At 42.7% G+C, this 26129-nt stretch overlaps 1 protein-coding gene across 4 annotated transcripts in view; it reads right to left on the bottom strand.

Annotated features, from left to right (window-relative positions):
• Positions 1–26129, bottom strand: part of tenm1 (teneurin transmembrane protein 1) — a 246029-nt gene that overhangs the window by 3474 nt on the left and 216426 nt on the right. For 2 of the 4 annotated variants that reach the window (XM_055870047.1, XM_055870067.1), the window contains exons 23-31: positions 22852–23006; positions 12577–12943; positions 11636–12146; positions 10631–10806; positions 9659–9894; positions 4712–5005; positions 4179–4569; positions 289–1509; positions 17–159 (exon numbers count right to left, since the gene is read on the bottom strand). In XM_055870047.1, the coding sequence (XP_055726022.1) occupies positions 17–159; positions 289–1509; positions 4179–4569; positions 4712–5005; positions 9659–9894; positions 10631–10806; positions 11636–12146; positions 12577–12943; positions 22852–23006 (3494 nt within the window). The remainder of the gene's footprint in view (positions 1–16; positions 160–288; positions 1510–4178; positions 4570–4711; positions 5006–9658; positions 9895–10630; positions 10807–11635; positions 12147–12576; positions 12944–22851; positions 23007–26129) is intronic. The other 2 variants (XM_055870059.1, XM_055870075.1) reach the window with 1 other exon arrangement.

The raw sequence follows: 26129 nt of genomic DNA, 5'->3' as shown, positions 1-26129 counted from the left end.
TCTAGGTTTAGCTCACCTTACTAGGGTCCCAGTCTTGTGTTTTGGTTTGAGTCCTCATCATTTCATAGGTTTGCTCCATGCTCTCCACCTCCGGCTTGGGGTAACCAGGGACAACGTTGTGGAGCTGGAACCCAAACAGTTGCAACCAACTGCTAATGTCTGGAGACAGAAGGTATTGAGGAGTCAATGACAGGGCATAGAATTTTAGATTTTGCCATGCAACACAATTGAGAGTCCTATTTTCTATAGTTTAAAGGTCTGTCTTCAGGAAGTAGACATATAGTTTACCTGTAGTGAACTTGGTGACATCCTGTAACTCTCCAACCGGGTAGTTGTTTTTGAAGGAGTAGAGGTTGAAAGGCTTGGGGTTGATGCTGAGCTCCATCCACAGGTTATGGTTGGGAGTGGTCCACCTCCCAGCCACCACATCATAGTCCCTCCTCCCCAGGTGGACCAGCTTGGTCAATGCGTCATATAGACCGCCCTGGAACCCGATGATCAGCTGAAAGGATGGGTTTGAGTCTTGGTAGATGTCTCCGTAAGGGGTGTAAAGCATCTCCTTGACGATGTGTCCTCGGCTACTGAAGATGGCCAGTGGCGTGCCAGAGTTATCACAGGCTACGTAGTACTCCTCCCCGCTGCTCAGCTCCATGGCGATGAGGTGTCCCTGCAGGTCGTAGTACAGGGAGGTGATCTCAGAGCTGGAGTGGTTGTACATGTGGGTCACCCTGGTGGGTTTGGTCAGGTCAGCATAGAAGAACTGCAGCTGCTGGCCGTCACTGGTCCTGCTGGCCACCCGCCTGCCCAGGCCGTCGTAGCGATAGTGAACACTCCTCTCTGACACTTTGTCAAAAGCTTTAGCAAGCAGCCCGTTGGAGTTGTAATCAAACATGACATTGCCCCGCAGGTGAAGAAAGCCATCTTCATCCATTTTGTACTGAATTTCTCCGAGTCGTGTTATACGGTCTCGTAAGTCGTAGCGCAGCGGCGTGAGTCTAGCACTGTTGCCATGACTCAGTAAATTAATGTTGCCATTGAGGTCGTAACTATAGCGCCACTGTGGCCTATCATTCACCGACACAGCCTGGAGCTGACTATCAGCATCATACTCGTATGAGTAGCGAGTGATGTTGTTATCCACACCAATTCTGATGTCACAGATAGTGATGCGGCCCATGTTGTCATACTGCACTGTCATCCAGTAGGCAATAGACTTCAGGATCTCGTACTGGACCTCAATCACTTGTCCGTTCGCATTAAATATCTTAGTGTGCTTCATGATGTGTGTAGTGATCACTTGATTGAGGTCATAGTTTATGACACTGAATTTCCCAAACTGTTCAATCCTTCCAGACACGTCAACATAACGGTAAAGGTCAATGGGAAGAGGAGTTTCATTGATCATGGCCTGCATGCTGGTGACCCGGAAGTTATTATAGCTGTAGTCAAATCTGGCATTCACCAGGCCCTCCACACTAAACCTATAGATCTGTCTCCCAACCAGAGGACCTGGGGGGAGAAGGATGAGGTAATTAAAGTTAGATTTCTCAACGTTTATAAGATGAAATCACAACTTCATCTTTAAAAAAAACCTCAGGCATAAATGAAACAATCTTTTATAATGAAGTACATTTGCATGACTCTAGCAGCTCTTCAAAGTTTGAAGACATACTTATTGTATCATCAATAGCAGAACAGAGATGCCCAGAAGACTAATACTAATCCAGTACCTCAAACAGTCTTGTTCACACCCATATGGATTGCACATTATAAAACAGAGACAAAGTATTTGTATGTCTGCCTAAACTAAACTAACGAACTAAAGCAGAATTAAAGACTTGTACATTTTAAATCACTTTTGTCCTTAGGATATGAAAATTGAATTGAGATGGTTACGTGATATCATGTGACTATCATGGAGGCTGCTGACCTGTGATGCTTGAAATTGCAGGGGTGTGATACATTCAAAGTGACTGAATGGCAGTTAATTAATGTGGGCTTATTCACTCTCCCATTCAGCTCTGTAAAGGCCTCTAACAACATATTCAATAGCTTCATTTGGGCTCAAACCAGCTGAGGAACTCAGAGCAAAAAGGCAGAGACCCCACTAAAAAGACTGCCTAGCCTACAGTATGATACTTAGTGTACTGTAGGTGTGAGAAAAGGATAGTTCATTTGACCTCTACACTACTGAAGTGATAAAGTGTGTAATAGACAGTGGTGTAAACTAAGTAAAACACTTTGAAGTACTACTTTAGCAGTATCTGTACTTTACTGCTTATATTTTTTACTTGACTTCATTGCATTTTTTATTAGATTACTTTTTACCCAATTGGTAGTTACAGTCTTGTCCCATCGCTGCAACTCCCAAACATTTTCCCTGACAACCAAAAGTACTCATTACATTTTGAATGCTCAGGCAGGACAGCAATATAGTCGAATTCACGCACCTCTATCAATATAACCCGTTGTAATCCCTACTGCCTCTGATCTGGTGGACTCACTAAACATATAAATACTGTGTTTGTAAATTATGTCTGAGTGTTGTGTGCCCTTGGCTGTCTGTAAAAAAATAAATAATACATTTTGGGGACGCCTAGTTTACTTAATATAAGGAATTTGATGTATGGCATTTACTTTTATGTTGTACTTTTACAGAAGTATCCTGCAGCCTATCTGACGTGTAATGCTCGTCCCGTTTAGTTTAACACCACAAGACAAGAACATGGCCAAAAAGAGTAGAACCAGCTAACCTGCTTTTACTCTATGATTTGACTATTAAATGTTTCTTTTGAAAAACAAATTATTAAAAAAGGAATAGTTTCATCATATTAAAACGAGAGTTCAGGTCACGTAACAGGGTTGACCTTAAAATGAGGGACAGATGTAAATGAATCACTAATCACATAAAATAAATAATCTTCAAAAGCAACAAAATAACTAGGGCTTTACAATGATGGTGAAATTTTGGGATTAAGTTGGTTAATGTCTTCCTAGAAGTGACAGTGTTGACAGAGAGAGATGTTGAAATGCTGAATTTTGGCCCTATTGCAAACCTTTATTCATATTTACTTTTCCATGTGGTCTATATTAAAAATGGCAGTTCATTTAATAGAACAGGCTTTTAAAATGCAATTTTCAAATATCAAAGGGACGCAAAAGGCACTCATTTCATGGAATGACCCAGCTACATTTTCTAGTAATATATCCAGGCTTATCATTGAGCCAGCCAAATCCACCGGCCAGGCTATATAATACATTCTTAAGTATTCTCATCCATGCTTTCGTCTACCATCATCCCTCTCTGCTGTCCCTGATTGCTTATTTGCTTCAAATCAGACTTATTGTGGCCCAGCCAGTGGAGGACCTGGGATACTATTAAGTACAGGTTCATGTCAATTCGTTAGGAGGAAATCGAGGTGTATCTGTGCATGGAGACCAGGAGAGACCAGCAGAGTATGGTGACCCCCAACAGCGAGGCATGCATGTCTCAAAAGGACAGAATACAAGTCTGTGAAGCTGAGGAAATTGCTCATCAGTGCACAGCAGCACTCCCAATCTCCAACTATCCAGAATGGGTTCTGATTTGGTGAAAATCAGTGTGCAATTCCATATTGGCTTTATAGGGATTTCAAACCCCAACAAAGTTTCGGAGTCGTCCATGGATTTAGGTTCCAAAAATAGATTTCAACTTAGCAGGATGAATAGGATATATACATTCTCATGGGTGAATTATTGGGGCCATACACCTGAGGATATATTTCAAGAGGTGCTAATAGTGTACTTCATGATGGTATGCTCAATCTCTCAAAGCAGACTTATATGTCAAACTTTAAGTCTTGTCTGACAAAGCATTATCAGAATTGCTTATAGTGATAAGAACTCACAATAAAGGATAATCCTCAGCTATGCCTAAAGGCCTCCTCATCTCATATAGCTTATTGTATTATACTCCTGCAGAGGCACAGCCATTTGTGGTTTCGTTTCTTACATTAACCTGTCATAATACATTCCATTATAAAAATCAATAAGCTACTTTATGGCATGCCATTCATTTTGAATCTATCTTATCTTCTTGTCAATATGTGAGGATTATTACTGAAGTTTAACCGGCTTGTCTTCGTTTGTAACGTTCTTCCCCATTAAGTTAGCTAGAAGGTTGGTCTGTATTGTGGTACCTGTCTGTCTGTAGCGGATGGTGCACATGAAGCCCTGGTTCATGAGGTGGATGGTCTTCACCCCCCCAGAGGCCTCTTCGTAGGTGTAGGTGACCAGGGTGGTGTCGTACAGGATCTCTGCCAGGCGGGACTGGCGTGTGTAGTGGTAGAGGATACGGCGGCCCGTGCCCAGGTACAGAGTCTGGAGCAGGCGGCCATCATGGCTGTAGTCCTGGATCACAGAGGCTCCGCTGCTGTCTGGTGGGCTGTAGGTGTTCCTGTAGTAACCCACTGACAGCATGGACTGCAGACTGTAACGCACCATACTGGGCATGGTCACAGCTATCAGGTAGTCCGTGTGGTCATACTCAAAGGTGTACCGCCGCTGGCTGTGCAACAGCAGCATGACCGACTGCAGAACACACAAACAGAAGTAGATTAATACTCTGAGCTACAGACTGCCACCTAATATACATACACAGAACAAACTAAAATCCTTATGCATTGGACTCTTTCTGCATCCATCACAACATGTCTAGCAAATTACTGAATACCTTCTCCAGGAAAGTGTAGCTCCATATCTTCCCATTGGTCCATGTTCTGGAAACCACCTTCCCGTTCTCATACTCCAGTTTCTCTGACCAGTTACCCCTCTGGATGCTGGTCACCAGGCCTGCTGGAGAATAGGTCACATTCACCTCATTGTACTTGCTGCTGGGAGACCAGACGATGGGACGACCCATCTGGTCATAGAGGATCCGCAGGGTGAACTTTCGGTGGTCATCATAGATCTTGCCCACTCGTGTGGCTTGGTTAAAGTCTATGGACAGCACATTTCTGTTGTGAGCCTGGGGTTGGTGAGAGACAAGAATGACACTTGAGTGAGTGGTACAGCCATTCCTCTGACTAATACTAGAGCTATTGACTATTTCTCCCAAAAGTTTGCTGTTTTATCTAGATAACAATGATGCAAATGTTTCAAAAACAAATCCACTGTGCCGATTTGAAATGGAGGCTTTTAAAGACTTCAGTGTGATGGTAAATTAGTGTTTCACCATCAATAGAGATTCAGACAGGCAGTAATGGAGCTGAATGTTCCCTCTCTGCCTCAGCTCAACTAGAAATGGTCCCTAAATGCTTTTATTTCATTTAATCCTAAATTGGAGGAGGAATAAGTCAAACATTCTACACCCTTTTCCCCCTCATTATCCTCCTCTCTCTGACAGAGTCATCATCGTCTTTCCCTCTCTATGTGCATGTTCAATGAAGTCTGGGTTACAATTGATTTCCCATTTTCACTGTCTGAATCTAAAAATATTCCACTAAAAAGTTCTAGGGATCCATAATATTTGAGCAAGTCATGTGTAAATGTGACTCGTTTCAGTAAACTATGCGTATGTTGCGCATCACTACTTCACAGGAGAGGCATTTGAATGTAAACTTTTTTGCTCAAAATGTGTTTTTTGGCAGAAATGCCTTCTGGAACATGTGAACTTTCATGTGCCTTAATAACAAACTTGCATGCCATCTGTAAATAGGAATAAAATAGTTAAATTTCGAGTTGGTTTAGCAACAGAAAAAGGCAGGAACCTTCCCGCTAGCCATGATTGGCTGAGATAATGGAAGAGCTGGACATGCCAAGAGATGAGTTTAGATTGGTCTGCCATGTAGCACGCTTCTGTCTATAACATAAGCTGCTCAGTATGTGTAGGTAATCCTTTCTAACACAGCTTTTTTTAAAGATATCACAAACAACTGAAAAAGTATTGCTAATGCTCTCCACTTTCTGGAGGACCGAGTTTTGAAATCAGTGGAATGTCCGGTGGAAGCAGAGTATGATAACTAAGAAGAGAACAGAAATTCTGGCGTTTGATTGCAAATATGCAGTCTCAAAGAGAACACACAAAAGGCTGTTGTATAAAACACCTGTCTCCGGGTTACATTTTAAAACAAAGGGCAACTCTGGCATCCATGACTTAGAGGGAGAAACGTTCATCCATGTATACGAGTAAGAGAGTCTAGCTAGCTACATTTTCAGATATTATACGTGTCAGAAAGTTGTTTTCATTGCAAGTTAAACTGTACTGTTAGCTAGCTAACGTTAGCTGGCTGGTTCACTAGCTAACGTTACATGTATGATCTGTGTAGTAACATTATTCGTATCTCAGAGCCATTTGCATTGCTAGTTATAGCCTAATGTTAGCTAGCTAGCTAATATTGAACCTAGTTGGTTAGTTTTATCTACCAGCAGATTCATGTAAGGTAGTAACATTATGAGTTGGGATTATGGTTCATTGTTAAGATAGCTACATTTATAAGCTACATTTATAAACAAGACTCCACTATGCAAGTAACTGTTTCACTGTACCATTTATACCTTCTGTATCTTGTGAATGTTACAAATAAACTTGATTTTATTTGATACAGTGTGCGTTTACCAGAGACGGTAATGTGAAGAACATTTACATTACATTTACATTTAAGTCATTTAGCAGACGCTCTTATCCAGAGCGACTTACAAATTGGTGCATTCACCTTATGACATCCAGTGGAACAGCCACTTTACAATAGTGCATCAGATCTTTTAAGGGGGGGGGGGGGGGGGGGGGGGCAGAAGGATTGCTTTATCCTAGGTATTCCTTGAAGAGGTGGGGTTTCAGGTGTCTCCGGAAGGTGGTGATTGACTCCGCTGTCCTGGCGTCGTGAGGGAGTTTGTTCCACCATTGGGGTGCCAGAGCAGCGAACAGTTTTGACTGGGCTGAGCGGGAAAGAACAACATGACCTGCACCTAAGTCAAATTATTATACAACGTTAGGCCAATGAGACAGTATCCAAGTTCTGAAATTCTCCAGTAGAATGCCCCGCTTTTATTTCACACTCAAAACCGTAAGGTATTTTCTGTAATAAACTCACAATTAACTTGTAAATAATGATCTTGTTGTGAGTTTATTTTCCTGTAATAATGAATACAAATGAGCTAAAGTTAAGACATTGTCAGCTATATGATATGGTCATTATTATTATTTGAACAAGATAGAAACATTGTTTAGAAAGTTGCTTCTAGTTGCTAGATTGACATATACTAAATTCATTTTTAAACAGATGGGTTTATTGGTGTTAAAATACCAGTTATGCGCCTCCCGGGTGGCGCAGGGGTCTAGAGCACTGCATCGCAGTGCTAACTGCGCCACCAGAGTCTCTGGGTTCGCCCCCAGGCTCTGTCGCAGCCGGCCGCGACCGGGAGGTCCGTGGGGCGACGCACAATTGGGCTAGCGTCGTCCGGGTAAGGGAGGGTTTGGCCGGTAGGGATTTCCTTGTCTCATCGCGCTCCAGCGACTCCTGTGGCGGGCTGGGCGCAGTGTGTGCTAACCAAGGGGGCCAGGTGCACGGTGTTTCCTCCGACACATTGGTGCGGCTGGCTTCCGGGTTGGAGGCGCGCTGTGTTAAAGAAGCAGTGCGGCTTGGTTGGGTTGTGCTTCGGAGGACGCATGACTTTCGACCTTCGTCTCTCCCGAGCCCGTACGGGAGTTGTAGCGATGAGACAAGATAGTAATTACTAGCGATTGGATACCACGAAAAATTGGGGAGAAAAGGGGATCAAAAAAAAAAAAAAAAAAAAAAAATACCAGTTAAGCTATTTTACACCCCTGTCGTTTTTGTGTTTATACTTTTTCATAATGACAAGTTTGATGTCGGATGACAATAGAATGTTGGGCTCCCACGGGGCGCAGCGGTCTAAGGCACTGCATCTCAGTGCAAGAGGCGTCACTACAGTCCCTGGTTTGAATCCAGGCTGAATCACATCCAACCGTTATTGGGAGTCCCATAGGGTGGCGCACAATTGGCCCGGCGTCGTCTGGGTTTGGCCATGGTATGCTGTCATTGTAAATAAGAATTTGTTCTTAACTTCTTGACGCTAGGGGTCAGATTATTATTATTTGTTTTTTAAAATAACGTTCCCAAGGTAAACGGACTATTTCTCAGGTCCAGATCGTAGAATATGCATATAATTTACAGATTAGGATAGAAAACACTCCAAAGTTTCCAAAACTGTCAAAATATTGTCTGTGAGTATAACAAACTGATTCTGCAGGCGAAAACCTGAGAAAATATAACCCGGAAGGGATATATATATATATTTTTAATCTGTGTTTCCTGGCCAGTCTTTCTTCCATTTAAAGGGGTATCAACCAGATTCCTTTTCCAATGGCTTCCTCAGGCTGTGACCAGGCTTTAGACATAGTTTTAGCCTTTTATTTTGAAAAATGAACGAGATTTTTCAAAAGTAGTCAGGTGTCCTCTGAATAGTTCCTGAGCCAGCTCTCCATTTTCCTTTTCTCTCTTATTGAATAGGTTACGGTCCGGTTGAAATATTATCGATTATGTTTGTTAAAAACAACCTGAGGATTGATTATAAAAAACATTTGACATGTTTCTACGACCATTACGGATACTTTTTGGAATTTTCGTCGAACGGAACGAGGCTGTAGTTTAACATAACGTGCAACCCAAATGGCGTTTTTTTTGTTATAAAAGTAATATAAAAGAACATTTGTTGTGTAAATGGGAGTCTCGTGAATGCAAACATCCGAAGATTATCAAAGGTAAGCGATACATTGTATTGCTTTTCGTGACCACGCTAACCAAGCTAATATTAGGCTAACTGTTCTAGCATTGATTGATACTCACAAAAGCTTAGATTGCTTTCGTTGCAAAGCATATTTTCGAAATCTGACACGATAGGTGGATTAACAACAAGCTAAGCTGTGTTTTGGTATATTTCACTTGTGATTGCATGATTATAAATATTTGTAGTAATATTTTTGAATTTGGCGCCCTGCAATTCAGCGGTTGTTTAGGGAAATGATCCCATAATCGGGATCTGTGCGCAGAAAGGTTAACTGACTTGCCTAAAAATGAATGATGTCACTTCGACAACTGTCTACAGACATAGTATAAACCAGCCTTTAGTCTTGAAATCTTTGGTTGTTTAGTACACTACCATACTCACTATGTTTAGCACATGGCCTCACATGTGAATCCTTAAAGAGATGGGTAGGGATAAGGCTTAAGAGGGTGTGAACAATATTGAATGGGTGTAAAGAAAGCCAGAGCTCTCCAGTATGTGTACCAAAACATTCATGGGCCATTTTCTCAAAAGTGTGGTTACAAGTTCATCAACTTTCAAAGCAGAATTACTTTCCCAATGTTCCTCAACTGTAGTATACGATATACAATTTTCTAGCTCTGAGTCGCTACTTTTATCCAATGTAAAAAACACTTTCAAATTTTGCTACATAAGACCAAATTGAGCCGGTCAGACACACATCTTCTATTTAACATGACCTACAGTGTTGGAAGAGTCAAACTCCCATAGGGCGACATTAGGTCTGTTGTAAGTATGCTGCCATATTGTACCATATGTAGACATTCCTCCCACACACACACAACATATGGTGAGGGGTATTGTGTTCACGCTGTCTGTTCTGCATCTTTCTCACCCTGAGCCTGCGTTCATAGGCCGTATAGTTCCCTTTAGCCTGGTCTCTTCTCTGCCTCCACTCGATGACGCTGTGAGCATGCTCGCCTGGCAGGGTGATGTTACACTTGCCCACCGTGGGGTTGACCACGCCTGCCGAGATGTGGGGTTCTGTGTTCAGGGTCACCTCCATGCCACTTGCAAACGTCACCCACAGAGAGCCGTCCGAACTCACACGGTACGTGTTCTGAGCATGCTCTGTGTGAAGCCATGGGACAAAGAGAGAGCGTAACAGAGAGAATTAGTGAGTGTGTGAGAGAGAGATAATTAGTGAGTGTGTGTGAGAGAGATAATTAGTGAGTGTGTGTGAGAGAGAAAGAGAGAGAGATTAAACTCATTCAATATTACAACAAGGACAACTCATATTGCGACAGAAGACTGGTTCAACTGTAGACTACATACCGTACATGGCAGTTATAGCAGTCAGGGCATCCAGTAATACCATTGTCATCTCTTCAATAAAATGCATGAATTATATTATTCACAGCTGTTATTGTAGAGATAACAGAATGGTATATTATTGCTTGTGCCATGTGACATTTCATTGATATCCCCTTGAGTAACTGTATTTCTACAAAGAAAACTTGATGAGACACTGGCTCTGTATGTGTCTATGTGAGAACAGAGGTGTGACTTTGTGAAAGGAGACTACTTCTCATTTCTTTCCTGTTTACTTCCTCACCAACTCTTTACACCTTTGTCAGACATGCCATCTCATTGTTATTTTAAGGCTCTATAAAATTGCTGTTGGGCCGTTATTAAAATTGTTCACCTCATTAAGACATGCATGTGAACAACGTGTTGAGGACACCGAAATAACAGATACAGGGAGGAATATATTTGCTTCATCATTGGTAGTGAGCAGACAACATAAAAAGCTACGGCATGATAATGAAAAAAAACGAGATGAGAAAATGACACGAAACCTTACTACTACCTTGGCGTAATGTATAGATAGTGCTGGCAGCAGAGAAGTTTGTGGCTGTGATGAATTTCTCCCGATTTGAAGTGTCTGCTTCCACCCGCACTGATTTCTCCATATTGCCGTGGAAACTGCTGACCTCTCCCGTTGGAAAGGTGACATTGATGAGATGACCGTCATAATTATACCTGGTCAAGGAAACACTCAGTCAAATAACATCCTACCTATGTCTGAAATGTGGATCTTACATCATTGTGACAACCTTGTGTAGTAAAATGGTAATATTTCAGTGGATTCCAGAATATTCCTATTCTGAAAGGTGTAGTTCCCCAGCTTCACCCCTGGGAGGCAGTATAATGATGCTGCTGGAACAAAGAAGCCAATGAGGTATGACCTCCAACGGCAGTCTTACCGCAGGACACTGAGGACAGTCTGAGAATGGGGTTTCGGTGGATTTAGGATTTTTCATAGAGACACAATAAAGGAGAGGGTTTTACTGCCGATCAAACAAAATTAAGAGGCAGTGAAAAGGATTCTTTGCCCCTGACATCCGAACGGATTTTAAACCCAAAGCACCCCTGAACAAATCCCTAAAAATGCCTATGCAAACATTTTATATAATCACACTATTCCCAGTTCTCTTTGAGGCTTTGAATCGTCAACAAAAAGAAGACCATTTCTGCAGGCCAGCGTATGGATTTGCCCCAATTACAGAAAAACATAATTTTGGAAATAATCTATTAGAAAATACATTTATATTTCATTTTTTCGTACAATGTAATTTATACACACACACCTTTCAAATTAAACACATTCCAACTCTGAAAAACCTGCAGCAAAATTCTGCAGCAAAATGTTACCGTATAATGGGAGTGTAGGTGGTGAAGCACTTACAGCTTCACACAGGCAGACAGGAACAAGAATATGGCTATGATCTGAAGGGTGCTAATAGAGGATATTATCAAGCAGAATGAAATTGACATGAATAGAGAGGAAGGAGCGTGGTGGAAAACTCACTCATATACTGTTGTCCAGGCGTTCTCATTGCTCATGGTTGCCAGGAGACCCGAGTTGCCATGGTAGCTGATCTGCGCCAGGTCATGCGCCAGGGCGGAGACTTTCTTGAGGACGCCCCCGTTGCTGATCGTGAGCCAATAGACCTGACCCCCGGGAACCAGTAGCCAGAGGGGGACGCCGTTGGCATCGCGGCGCACATGGACCATGGTGCCGTCGCTGGTGACCACGGCGCTCACGTCGCCCTCTCCTGAGTAGGTGAAGTTATAGACATAGTCTCCGGTGACCAGGCTGCGAGTGTGGAGGTGGGTGCCGTTGACACTGAACAGATAGAGCTCCTGGTCCACCACAGAGGTGATCTCATACATGCTGTTCTGATTGAGCTGGGGCCTGTTGGGGGACAGGGCCCTGATACGGATGTTCCCCAGGTCAGAGATGTACAGAGTCCCGTTAGGGGAAACAGCCAGGGAGGAGGGAGCCTTCAGCTTGGCATCACGGGCATATCCACCATCTCCTGTGAGAACAGGACAATGAAGAAATTACACACTTAACTAGCTAAGGTAGAATACATTGAATCAAATGAGAGTCAATCATAAACAACTATTTATGTATTCATACTTTACTGAATAATAATGTGGTGTTTGACAAGTTGCAATGTCAAATAAAGTTGTTATGAATAATACATCCGAGACAATAAAGTGAGGAGTGTTGTGTGAAAGGGAAATAAACTCGCTGTTCATCCCACCACTCCACTGAGGTATTTCACACGTTAAAGCTTGTTTGTTTTGTCAAGCTAGACTGATGCAACCATAAACATTGGGCGGGTTATAATAGTTCCAAATCATTGCTTCAGAGCATGTCCATCCAGAGAGCCTCTCCGCAGGCCTTTGATAGACTGCTGAATTGAGTCTGAGGCATAATGGCGTGCTCAGCAGGGGACCCACCGGAGAAGCAGTCACAGTTGGGGTCGATCTTGCAGTCACACTCAGTGGGCGCCCCGGCCACCACAGAGATCTCCCCGTTGGTGGTGACCTGCTGGATGCGGTTGATCTTCCTCTCGTCCGTCTCGGCGATGTAGAGCGTGCCCTGGTGGGACACGGTGATGGCCTTGGCTGCCTCCAGGGTGGAGTGGACGGCTGCCTTGCTGACCAGGTAGTGGTCGATCCCAGGGACCTGGCAGTGGATGGGCCGGCCCGCCACGATCCTCACCTGGCTGCTCTCTGACACCTGGATCACTATGTTGTTGTCCAGAATGTACAGGGAGTTGTCCATCGGGTTGACAGCCAGGTAGGTGGGCCATTCTAGACGAACCTAGAGCAGGGAAAACACAGTTTAACAAGCATATACACTGAGTGTACAAAAAGTTAGGACCATCTTCCTATTGAGTTGCATCCCCTTTTGCCTTAAGAACTGCCTAAATTCATCGGGGCAGGGACTACAAGGTCTTGAAAGTGTTCCACAGAGATGCTGGCCCATGTTGACTCCAATGCTTCCCGCAGTTGTGTCAAGTTGGCTGGATGTCCTTTGGGTGGTGGACCATTCTCGATACACATGGGAAAGTGTTGAGCTTGAAAAATCCAGCAGCGTTGCAGTTCTTGACACAATCAAACCGGTGCGCCTGGCACCTACTACCATGCCCCATTCAAAGACACTTAAATATTTTGTCTTGCCCATTCACCCTCTGAATGGCACACACACAATCCATGTCTTAATTGTCTCAAGGCTTACAAAACCTTCTTTAACGGTCTCCTCCTGTTTATCTGCACTGATTGAAGTGGATTTAACAGGTGACAACAATAAGTGATCATAGCTTCCACCTGGATTTACCTGGCCAGTATGTCATGGAAGGAGCAGGTGTTCCTAACGTTTTGTACTCTCAGTGTACTTGTCATATAGATGGACGCCACAAAGTTTCTCCTGAAACATTTCCTTTCCAGTTGTCCCACTGTCTTTGATTATGCATTATATTGCAATGTTATGTAAATGTAGTAGTAAGAATAGCACATATACTGTGTAGACTGCTTGGACATTGTCTGTCTGTGTCATATATTCAGAAATGTCCAGTGTGCCATTCATAATAGAGCACACATTATAATAGCATGTGACTACTGAAAACAAAGCTGTACGTTGTGCTCGTTCTGTACAAGTAGTAATGTCACTGTAAGGTCATCTTTGGATGTGTGCTCACACTGTGTTCCCGTGAGACTCAGCTAAGGACACACATTTCAAATAAAAAGCTCCAAGGTACAGTTCACTAATTCTGAGTGGGATACTTAAGGGTGCTGGACAAAGTCCTAATAAAGAAAGCTTCCCATATAATCGCCCCTGTGTTTAATTGGATCATGAAAAACCATTCTTCCACCACAAATAATGGGTGGTAAGTGTTCCTGCACAATAGGGGTGAATGATTCAGATTGGTGGAGGATATAATTAGTTGCCATCTCACCTTCAAGCACTCGGAGATGATCTGATGAAGGGGCTGTATGCAAGTCAATTGTCCGTGAATGAAAGGAATCCGTTCAGGAATAATTTGACACTTCTCTACACAGGTAACAAAATATACTGACAGCATAGTGTCCGCGCATTGAAATTGGAGGTACGTTTTCCCACTGCAGCCATTATTTTAAAGCACATCCGAACACGTCTGTCTTGTGAGAGAAGACTGGCAGCTCAGTGTTTGAAAATAACTTCCCACAAAAAGAACACTAATTGACAATACATTAACATATTTTTCTTCTGCGTTTTAAAAAGCAAAATCAATGCAATGAGCTCCATTTAAAAAAACGGTGCTATGCTTGCATTTTGTTTGCCTGAAAATCTGGAATGGTGAGATCTGTCACATATATGATAATACGCTATCACTGAACTATTCCATTCTTTAAATTCACTTTATACCCACACAATGCTAATCTGCTTGCAGTGACTCAATACAACTCTCTCCTAATCTTTATAATAAAGTACCTTATTACTCACTTGAAGGGGTCTCATTTGCTAGGGGATGGGAACCAGAATGGTATGCCTTATTGCACCGTAAAGCCTGGAGTGGTGGATTGGATGGAGTATTGGACTCTCTTTGTTTCTTAGATCTCTCCAGCCTTCTATTGTTTTCAGAATGGCTTGGGGGAGAAACATATTGCTCTGGAGAATGAGACAATGTTTCTCTTCCAGTGTGATGCAACAATGAAATAACCTTAATTTTCCTCCTGCACAGCTTTGGTCCAAGCTGGGGACACAGTTTAAATTGATTGTCAAATGCAATAAGAATGTGTTTGTGGGGCTGTGCATGCTAAGAGGCCTTAAGCCTTGCATACACCAAAAACATGCAAGGAGAATTCTGGAGAAAGGGAAATACCACTGCCAAACATATATGTAAACTACAGTATCAACCACACATCAATTTCAAAATGGCCAACACACATTACTGTGATTAGAGGCCTTGGCCTGATAGTTTGGACATTTGATTCTATCACAGTGGAACATCAGACTTTGCATGTAAGATACGCGAGGAGGAGAGGGAGACAGCCAGCTCACAAATGAGCATCTTGAGGATGAAGTTGCTTGGAATAATTTCACTGCATAATAAATCAGCGTAAAAGGCATTCAGAAAACCAACAAAATGAAAGCCAGGAACACAAAGCCTGAAATATGGACAGTAAAAAAAAATCTTTCATGCAAGATATTATCTGAATTGCAAACATTTAATTTAATGCTTCATCCTGCTGCTTCTCATACGACTGAGCAGTTGACAAATGTCTATGGGAATAATAGGCAGTGTCAATGACTGGCTTATTGTGATGCAAAATAGGGTATACAGTATCCTCCTATATGAAGGTTTAATTGAGACGTTATATACAGTATGCAAAGTCCCTGTAGCCTCTCTACAGCATCAGCCTCAGAAAATGCAAATGCTCTGGAGAAAACCCACACCCATAATGATGTTATATAGTTATGTATCTTTTCATGAGCACTTTGATGGGTTCATCAGCACGTGATCCAGTCCAGTGATGCGCATGGATAATCTTTCTAAAGAAGCAAATCTGTGCATAAGAGGGGAATTGCACGCTTCTTATGTGATAAGCCCTTATGGGGGCACAGCAGTTAATTTCCTGTTGCCTATTCAGAGCTGTGAGACCCACTCAGATGCGGGTCAATGTGCTGTGTTGCTGTGAAGAAGAGAGAAGGGGAGAGAGAAAGAGTAGAGCGAGAGAGAGAGAAAAGGAGGGAAAGAGATAGAAGGGGGACAGAGAGGAAGGGAGAGGGGTAGAAAGAGAGAGGGATAAAGAGAGAGGTAAAGCAAGAGAGAGGGTCTGTAGAGAGTGACTGTAATGCAGTGGTCCCAAAACTTTTGTGAGCCAAGATCACTGAGTCAAAATGAAGGGCTGTGATTTACCTCTCCGATTTTTTTTATTTTTAAACATGACTTAAAAAACGTAAACCTATGCAAAACAGTTTGCAGCAATGAGGTGTGTAGTAGGCTATATATACGTCTGCTGCCTCAGTTTGTATGATGGCAATTTGCATATACTCCAGAATGTTATGAAGAGGGGTCAGATGAATTGCAATTAATTGCAAAGTCCCTCTTTGCCATGCAAATTAACTGAATCCCCAAAAAACATTTCCACTGCATTTCAGCCCTGCCACAAAAGGACCATCATGTCAGTGATTCTCTCGTTAACACAGGTGTGAGTGTTGACGAGGATAAGGCTGGAGATCACTGTCATGCTGATTGAGTTCGAATAACAGACTGAAAGCTTAAAAAGGAGGGTGGTGCTTGGAGTCATTGTTCTTCCTCTGTCAACCATGGTTACCTGCAAGGAAACACATGCCGTCATCATTGCTTTGCACAAAAAGGGCTTCACAGACAAGGATATTGCTGCCAGTAAGATTGAACCTAAATCAACCATTTATCAGATCATCAAGAATTTCAAGGAGAGCAGTTAAATTGTTGTGAAGAAGGCTTCAGGGCGCCCAAGAAAGTCCAGCAAGCGCCAGGACCGTCTCCTAAAGTTGATTCAGCTGCGGGATCGGGACACCACCAGTACAGAGCTTGCTCAGGAATGGCAGCAGGCAGGTGTGAGTGCCTCTGTACGCACAGTGAGGCGAAGACTTTTGGAGGATGGCCTGGTGTCAAGAATGGCAGCAAAGAAGCCACTTCTCTCCAGGAAAAACATCAGGGACAGATTGGAAGCACAAGCATTTCACTACACTTGCATTAACATCTGCTAACCATGTGTAAGTGACAAAATAAAATTTGGTTTGATTTCACTGATATTCTGCAAAAGGTACAGGGATTGGACTGCTGAGGACTGGGGTAAAGTCATTTTCTCTGATGAATCCCCTTTCCGATTGTTTGGGGCATCCGGAAAAAGACAAGGTGAGCGCTACCATCAGTCTTGTGTCATGCCAACAGCAAAGCACCCTGAGACCATTCATGTGTGGGGTTGCATCTCAGCCAAGGGAGTGGGCTCACTCACACTTTTGCCTAAGAACACAGCCATGAATAAAGAATGGTACCAACACATCCTCCGAAAGCAACTTCTCCCAACCATCCAGGAACAGTTTGGTGATGAACAATGCCTTTTCCAGATGGAGCACCTTGCCATAAGGCAAAAGTGATAACAAAACATCAATATTTTGGGTCCATGGCCAGGAAACTCCCCAGACCTTAATCCCATTCAGAATTTGTGGTTAATCCTCAAGAGGCGGGTGGACAAACAAAACCCCACAAATTCTGACAAACTCCAAGCATTGATTATGCAAGAATGTGCTGCCATCAGTCAGGATGTGGCCCAGAAGTTAATTGACAGCATGCCAGGGCGGATTGCAGAGATCTTGAAAAAGAAGGGTCAACACTGCAAATATTGACTCTTTGCATCAACTTCATGTAATTGTCAATAAAAGCCTTTGACACTTATGAAACAATTGTAATTATACTTCAGTGTTCCATAGTAACATCTGATAAAAATATTTAAAGACACTGAAGCCACAAACTTTGTGAAAATTGATATTTGTGTCATTCTTAAAACTTTTGACCAAGACTGTACTTTGTGCATGACACAAGTCATTTTTCCAACAATCGTTTACAGACAGATTATTTCACTTATAATTCACTGTATCACAATTCACGTGGGTCAGAAGTTTACATACTTTAGATTGACTGTGCCTTTAAACAGCTTGGAAAATTCCAGAAAATTATGTCATGGCTTTAGAAGCTTCTGATAGGCTAATTGACATTATTTGAGTCAATTGGAAGTGCAAATCAATCCCAGAACAACAGCAAAGGAGCTTGTGAAGATGCTGGAGGAAACAGGTACAAAAGTATCTATATCCACAGTAAAACGAGTCCTATATCGACATATCCTGAAGGCCACTCAGCAAGGAAGAAGCCACTGCTCCAAAACCGCCATAAAAAAGCCAGACTACGGTTTGCAACTGCACATGGGGACAAAATGTGTACTTTTTTTTACCAAATACTAATTGAGTGTATGTAAACTTCTGACCCATTGACAATGTTCAATACAACTATTTTCCTTAGATCATTAAAACTATCCATAATACATATCAAGACTAGTATAAGTGATTAGGCAAACCTACATACTACTATTATTCTGACATTTCACATTCTTAAAATAAATTGCTGATCCTAGCTGACCAAAGACAGGGAATTTGTACTCGGATTAAATGTCAAGAATGGTAAAAACTGAGTTTAAATGTATTTGGCTAAGATGTAAACTTCCAACTTCAACTGTAAATAACATGCTTTCTTAATTTTACTGGACTGATTGTCCTGCATCTGATATTCAGTCTCTGATATTCAGTCTCATCCTCCACCGTCGTACCGTCCCTCAGCTAAGATTGACCTAAAAGGGGACACCGTCTTCGAGCTGACGGCGAAACCGAGTCACCAAGTAGGTGGAGTTTGTACTTCAGCCTGCAATTCTGGGCAAGCATCCCATTGGTTCCTCTATAAATGCCCCCGCCTCGAGCACTACATGCTTGTGACACTTTTGAATGTGGGTCAAAAGGGAAATAAAAGTATAATCTCAGTTATTTTGTCCCCGCCTACCGGAGTCCTCCTTGCTAGCTAGCGGGAGCGGCACCGGTAGACAGTGTCATTCGCCTGCTGAACACCTGCCCTCACCGTCGTTAACAGAACTGTGGCAAACAGTGCAAGGCTTTATCATTGTTTTTTTATAGAAATGTTTTCCGATCGACTAGGAATGCCCTGGAGATCAACCACTAGTCCCTTTGGTGACCACTGCTGTAGGGCATATCTCTGCAGCCCTCTCTGAAGGTTAGCCAGCCTCAGCATTTGTACAACTTTTGGTGAGAACTTAATAAAGGTCAGTGTGTGAATTACAGGGGAGCCAGGGGGGTGCTCAGCTTCCCTGAATGAGACTTTGGGAGGAGTCTCTAAATAATGCTAATTTAACCATCTCCTATTTGTTTAAAATGCAGTGGTTAATATGTTTTACAGTGGTAAATATTAAAATAAAGCTTCCAAATGAAACAAACACATCTCTGTCATTGTTTAAACAATGTATTTATTTGTGGTAGTGCTGTTCACTCCAGGCAGATCACCTGTGTTACAAGTCAGTATTCAACGTCCATCCATGTCTGAGGACATTGGGAGATGACGTGGAAACCGGCCACTAGGGGGAACAGTGAGCGTTGTTACCTTGAAGTAGGTTTCAGTTTTTGCTACGGTGTTGTGGATGGGCGTAAGCATCTGCCTCTCGTTCCAAAGGCTGCATGTTCGAATCCAGCGAAAGAAAGTTGTTTTTGATATTTATGTTTTAAGCCTATCCCAAACCTTAACCATTCGGAGTTAATGCCTAAACTTAACCCTAACCTTAAAAATGTGGAATTAATGCCTAAACGTAATGCTTCGAAGATTTGGAACAACTTAGAAATTTGACGTTTGAGAAACATGGATGAACGTCTAATTCTGACGTGAGACTGTGAGAGCTGGTTGGTCCACTCAGTAGTGCTGAATTTCGGCCTCAGCTGAGCTCCGTTACACATAGAATTTCCTTTGTACTTCCTCATTTTTGCCATTTGTTTGCCATTTGTTTCCTTGACAAAAAATAGCTTTCATTCCAATGCATTAGATTTATCTGTTGAGTCATCATTGTTTGCTTTTGTCAGTCAGCTATTTAGAACGCTCATTGCTTTGTTTTCCAGGTGCGCACGGGTACTGGTTTTCTCCGGCGCCATCTGTGGCCAGAAGTAGTAGACCATTTATGTAGCTTTATTATTTTCTATTAATGTTTATTTTCTTTCCTGGATCAGCTGAGGATGGTCGACAATTTCACGAGACATCTAGCCTACAGCTAAACACCAATGCGCATCCAATCCATCCAACAAGAACACTTTTTGATGTTTTGTAACAGATGTCTATTTCGATTCATCAAATGGCGCGAGTGTACAGTGCATTCAGAAAGTATTCAGACCACTTGACTTTTCCCATATTTTCTTAAGTTACAGCCTTATTCTAAAATGTATTAAATCATTGTTTTCCTTCATCAATCTACACACAATACCCCAGTGTGTGTACCCCAGTACAATTTTTCAAATGTATTACAAAAAAAACCCCGGAAATATCACATTTACATAATTATTCAGACCCTTAACTCAGTACTTTGTTGAAGCACCTTTGGCAGCGATTACAGCCTTGAGTCTTCGCTATGTATTTGTGGGGAGTTTCTCCCATTCTTCTCTGCCGATCCTCTCAAGCTCTGTCAGGTTGGATGGGGAGCATCGCTGCACAGCTATTTTACGGCCTCTCCAGAGATGTTTGATCGGGTTCAAATCCAGGCTCTGGCTGAAGCACCCAAGGACATTCAGAGACTTGTCACGAAGTCACTCCCGCGTTGTCTTGGCTGTGTGCTTAGGGTCATTGTCCTGTTGGAAGGTGAACCATCGCCCCAGTCTGTGGTCCTGAGTGCTCTGGAGCAGGTTTTCATCAAGGATCTCTCTGTACTTTGCTCTGTTCATCTTTCCCTCGATACTGACTTGTCTTCCAGTCCCTGCCGCTGAAAAACAATTCCCACATCATGATGCTGCCACCACCATGCTTCACCGTAGGGATGGTTCCAGATTTCCTCCAGACGTGACGCTTGGCATTCAGGCCAAAGAGTTCAATCTTGGTTTCATCAGACCAGAGAATCTTGTTTCTCATGGTCTGAGAGTCCTTTAGGTGCCTTTTGGAAAACTCCAAGCAGACTGTGATGTGCCTTTTACTGAGGAGTGGCTTCCGTCTGGGCACTTTACCATAAAAGCCTGATTGGTGAAGTGCTGCAGAGATGGTTGTCCTTCTGGAAGGTTCTCCCATCTCCACAGAGGCACTCTGGAACTCTGTCAGAATGACCATATCGGTTCTTGGTCACCTCCCTGACCAAGGCCCTTCTACTCCAATTAAATGTTTTATTTAACCTTGAGTTAACTAGGCAAGTCAGTTAAGAACAAATTCGTATTTACAATGACTGCCGACCCCGGCCAAACCCCAACGACGCTGGGCACCACCCTATGGGACTCCCAATTACGGCCAGTTGTGATACAGCCTGGAATCGAACCAGGGTCTGTAGTGACGTCTCTAGCACTGAGATGCAGTGCCTTAGACTGCTGTGCCACTTGGGAGCCCGATTGCTCTGCTTGGCTGGGTGGTCAGCTCTAGGAAGAGTCTTGGTGGTTCCAAACTTCTCCCACTTAAACTTATGATGGATGCCAATGTGTGCTTGGGGATCTTCAATACTGCAGAAAGTGTTGGTACCCTTCCCCAGATCCGTGCCTCGATGCAATCCTGTCTCGGAGCTCTACAGAGAATTCGTTCGACCTCATGGCTTGGTTTTTGCTCTGACATCCACTGTCAACTGTGGGACCTTATATAGAGAGGTGTGTGCTTTTCCAAATCATGTCCAATCAATTGAATTCACCACAGGTGGACTCCAATCAAGTTGTAAAAACAGTTCAAGGATGATCAATGGAAACAGGATGCACCTGAACTCAATTTCGAGTCTCATAGCAAAGGGTCTGAATACTTATGCAAATAAGGTATTTCTGTTTTTTATTTTTAAGATATTTGCAAACATTTCTAAAAACCTCTTTTCGCTTTGTCATTATGGGGTATTGTGTGTAGATTTATTAGGATATGTTTTTATTTCATCCATCAATGTAGCAAAATGTGGAAAAAGTCAAGGGGTCTGAATATTTTCCGAATGCACTGTACATGCAGTTTGGATGCTGGAATTATTTTGGAGTGGACAATCATGCAGAGGAAGCCTACTTTTTTTAAGTGATTTGTTTGACAATCAGATTAAATGACTGGTTGTGTTCATGCCTCATTAAAAGGTAATGAATTTTTACCTTTATTATAGGCCCGCTAAAAAAATTCTGTACACACGCTGACCCCTTGAATATCATGGTGTAGCCTAATTTGCACTCTGATAAAGATGGTTTCTTATGGCAAGGTCTGAGGGCTGAGAATAATTGCTCTCTGAGTCAGGGTGCATCCCGTGCCCTATCTGGGCCTCAGTTGCTCATGAGAGCAGGGACAGGAGCAAGAATAAAACTCTCCATTGAGAGGGAGCATTCAGCCGCTAAGGCCAGTTAATCATGGCGGGAACGTCTCAAAGGAAATTTCATTCTCGATATCAGGCCTCTCCATTTTTATAGGTCGGATAGATAAAAGATCTGTCTTTACTTGTTTTTTTTCTTTCTCTTGGACATTATTGTCTAATTGCTCATCGCTAATATCAGTTTTAATGCTTTGCTGCATTACTTATTGATGACTTAACTGTGCTACTTATATATGACTGTGTATAGATTAAAAGGGAATCGTTGCATGATAAGGTCCTTGGAACCAGAGGATGATATCAATCATAGATAAGGGGTCAATAATTGCTTTTGAAATACTTTTCTGTCCGTTCAGTCTGCCAGTACTGCTCTATGTAAATGCAAGGCTTGGGATACTATACATTCCTAGCTCTGTGTGTGTGTGTGTGTGTGTGTGTGTGTGTGTGTGTGTGTGTGTGTGTGTGTGTGTGTGTGTGTGTGTGTGGGTGTGTGTGGTGTGTGTGTGTGTGGTGCTGTGTGTGTGTGTGTGTGTGTGTGTGTGTGTGTGTGTGTGTGTGTGTGTGTGTGTGTGTGTGTGTGTGTGTGTGTGTGTGTGTGTGTGTGTGTGTGTGTGTGTGTGTGTGTGGGCCTTCTAGTCATCTTACCTGTGAAATATCCATGCGGGCGTCACAACTTAATGGCTGAGTGGAAGTCAGGCCATTGGAACCAATGACAGTTGATATCATTCCTTTTCCATTGATCTTGCGAATCATGGTTCCATCAACAAAGTAGACTAATCCTTGCTTGTCCACTGCAATCCCTGTTGAAGGGGAAGGAGAGACAATTCATTAGCGCACAGCTCAGTATCAAAGAAACAGCAGTAACACTTTGTTGTCATAGATGTGATTATTCTGACAATATTATAAGCTTGACATTACATGTGATGACACTTTATGACTACATTCACCAGACTTTGACATTATGGAAGAGACCAGTCTTGTGATACAGGCTGTTTATAACAATCAAATAGGCATATTATTACTGAACTACCTTCAAAGGGAGAGAATGAAATGCTGTATGTCATCTTTATACACCCATTCATTCCTTATTTGACAATATGCCTATACTGTAGCCTACAGTAGACAACAGTGAGTCTGAAGCATGTTTGTTCAAAAATAGTGAATTATGAACTAAAATCCTTCAAAGAGCAGCGGGACCAAGATGGTATTGAAACAGAGCTCCCATTAAGGAGTAACAGATTGCAACAGCAGTCTATTCGCTCTCTCATCACATTGTTATGGTGAACAGCCTGGCTCCATGGTGGAGTGAGTGACTACTTTTATCCCTGTCATCAGTCCCCTTCTCCCCACAGAGATGTGTGCTGCATGATAATAATAGCCAATTAATTTAATCAAGTGTCTGGGTATTATTTGATGAGATTTGCAATGCAAGTTGGGAGTCTTTAGAGCTCACAAAGCAATGCAGATTCCAGATCACATGCTGCTGGCTGCCGCATTCCTCCAACACTCTCCAATCCCAATGAATGAGGCAGCTTTAATCGTCTTAGAGGAGCTTACATCCTTAAAACCAATTCTGAAATTTAAGTTTGAAAAGGTTCAAGGCAACAATTTGGCTAGTTGTAGCATGCATTGAGCAGCATCCTCTGTAATTGTGTTAATTGAAAAATATGACAAAATAGTCAACACAGCAGAGTCCCTTCTCTGCAAAATAAATATGTGGTCAAAGTCAAATGTTAATAAAAAAGTATACTCTTTTGAGGTTTCAAATGGTGTTACGAATTTAACGTTTTTAACACACTGACCATTGAAACAAATTTTCTATAAGTTTGGTAAAAGACCAAAGCCATATTATGGCAAGAACAGCTCAAATAAGTAAAGAGAAAAGACAGTCCATCATTACTTTAAGGCATGAAGGTCAGTCAATCCAGAAAGTTTCTTCAAGTGCAGTCGCAAATACCATCAGGCACGATGATGAAACTGGCTCTCATGAGGACTGCCACAGGAAAGGAAGACCCAGAGTTACCTCTACTGCAGAGGATAAGTTCATTAGAGTTACCAGCCTCAGAAATTGCAGCCCAAATAAATGCTTCACAGAGTTCAAGTAACAGACACATCTCAACATCAACTGTTCAGAGAAGACTGCTTGAATCAGGCCTTCATGGTCGAATTGCTGCAAAGAAACCACTACTAAAGGAAACCAATAAGAAGAGACTTGCTTGGGCCAAGAAACATGAGCAATGGACATTAGACCGGTGTAAATCTGTACTTTGGTCTGATGAGTCCAAATTGGAGATTTTTGTTTCTAACTGCCGTGTCTTTGTGAAACACAGAGTTGGAGAACGGATGATCTCCGCATGTGTGGTTCCCACCGTGAAGCATGGAGGAGGAGGTGTGATGGTGCTTTGCTGGTGACACTGTCTGTGATTTATTTAGAATTCAAGGCACACTTTACCAGCATGGCTACCACAGCATTCTGCAGCAATACGCCATCCCATCTGGTTTGCGCTTAGTGGGACTATGATTTGTTTTTCAACAGAACAACAACCCAACACACCTCCAGGCTGTGTAAGGGCTATTTGACCAAGAAGGAGTGATGGAGTGCTGCATCAGATGACCTGGCCTCCACATAAAAAAAAAAAAACTTTATTTAACGAGGCAAGTCAGTTAAGAACAAATTCTTATTTACAATGACGGCCTACCCCGGCCAAAGCAATCACCCGGCCTCAACCCAATTGAGATGATTTGGGATGAGTTGGACCACAGAGTGAAGGAATGGCAGCCAACAAGTGCTCAGCATATGTGGGAACTCCTTCAAGACTGTTGGAAAAGCACTCCTCATGAAGCTGGTTGAGAGAATGCCGAGAGTGTGCCGGTCATCAAGGCAAAGGGTGGCTACTTTTAATAATATAACATATATTTGGATTTGTTTAACACTTTTTTGGTTACTCCATGATTCCATATGTGTTATTTCCTAGTTTTAATTAAAAAAAAGCCTTGAATAAGTAGGTGTCTCCAAACTTTTGACTGGTACTGTATGTGCAGGTTTTCAACTAAGACCATCGATGTAGGCTTGGGAGCTGAAAAGAACAGCTGTGACATACAACAGCCAAATACCTAGTCAGTTGTACGACTGAATGCATTCAACTGAAATGTGTCTTACACATTTAACCCAACCCCTCTGAATCAGAGAGGTGCAGGGAGCTGCTATAATTGACATCCACATCTTTGGTGCCCAGGGAACAGTGGGTTAACTGCATTGCTCAGGGGTAGAACAACAGATTTTTCCTTGTCACCTCAGGGATTTGATCCATCAACCTTTCAGTTGCTGGCCCAATGCTCTAACCACTAGGCTACCTGACACCCCTACTCCAGTACAATGGTTGTGCATTTCATGTGTATCAGGAATGCACAATTATGAGGTACAGCACAGTCAATGGATTGCCTTGGCATGGAGAGCCTATAGAATGGACTTCTTTACTATGTTCGTGTGAACAACCTGACAAAACAATTCTGCCATGAATCCTTGTACCACTCAAGGTCAGGTTGAGATATCCTGTTTGAGTCAGGCACTTAGTAAGCCTGGTGGTTAGAACGACACATTTTTCCCTTGTCATCTCGGGGATTCGATCCAGCAACCTTTCGGTTACTGGCACAACAGTCTAACCACTAGGCTACCTGCCGCCCCTGCCATCCAAGGTCAGGTTGAGATATCCCGTTTGAGTCAGGCACTTAGTAAGCCTGGTGGGCCGAAAGGCATCATGTTGGCTGCTTCTCTGGGACTGGGACTAGCGTTGAACCTATTGGTTTTGTGTCCAGGTCCACACAGTGTTTACATCAGGGCTGGCCAGCCAACTCCTCCAGGGGCGCTGTCTGTCTGCTGCCAGGTATCTCTCATTTAGACTCTGGTCAGGGCCTGAGACGCC

Source organism: Salvelinus fontinalis, chromosome 2 (assembly GCF_029448725.1).
Source record: "Salvelinus fontinalis isolate EN_2023a chromosome 2, ASM2944872v1, whole genome shotgun sequence".
NCBI lineage: Eukaryota > Metazoa > Chordata > Actinopteri > Salmoniformes > Salmonidae > Salvelinus > Salvelinus fontinalis.
Note: the sequence above shows the minus strand (reverse complement) of the source record. Positions and strands in the feature narration are given on the sequence as shown.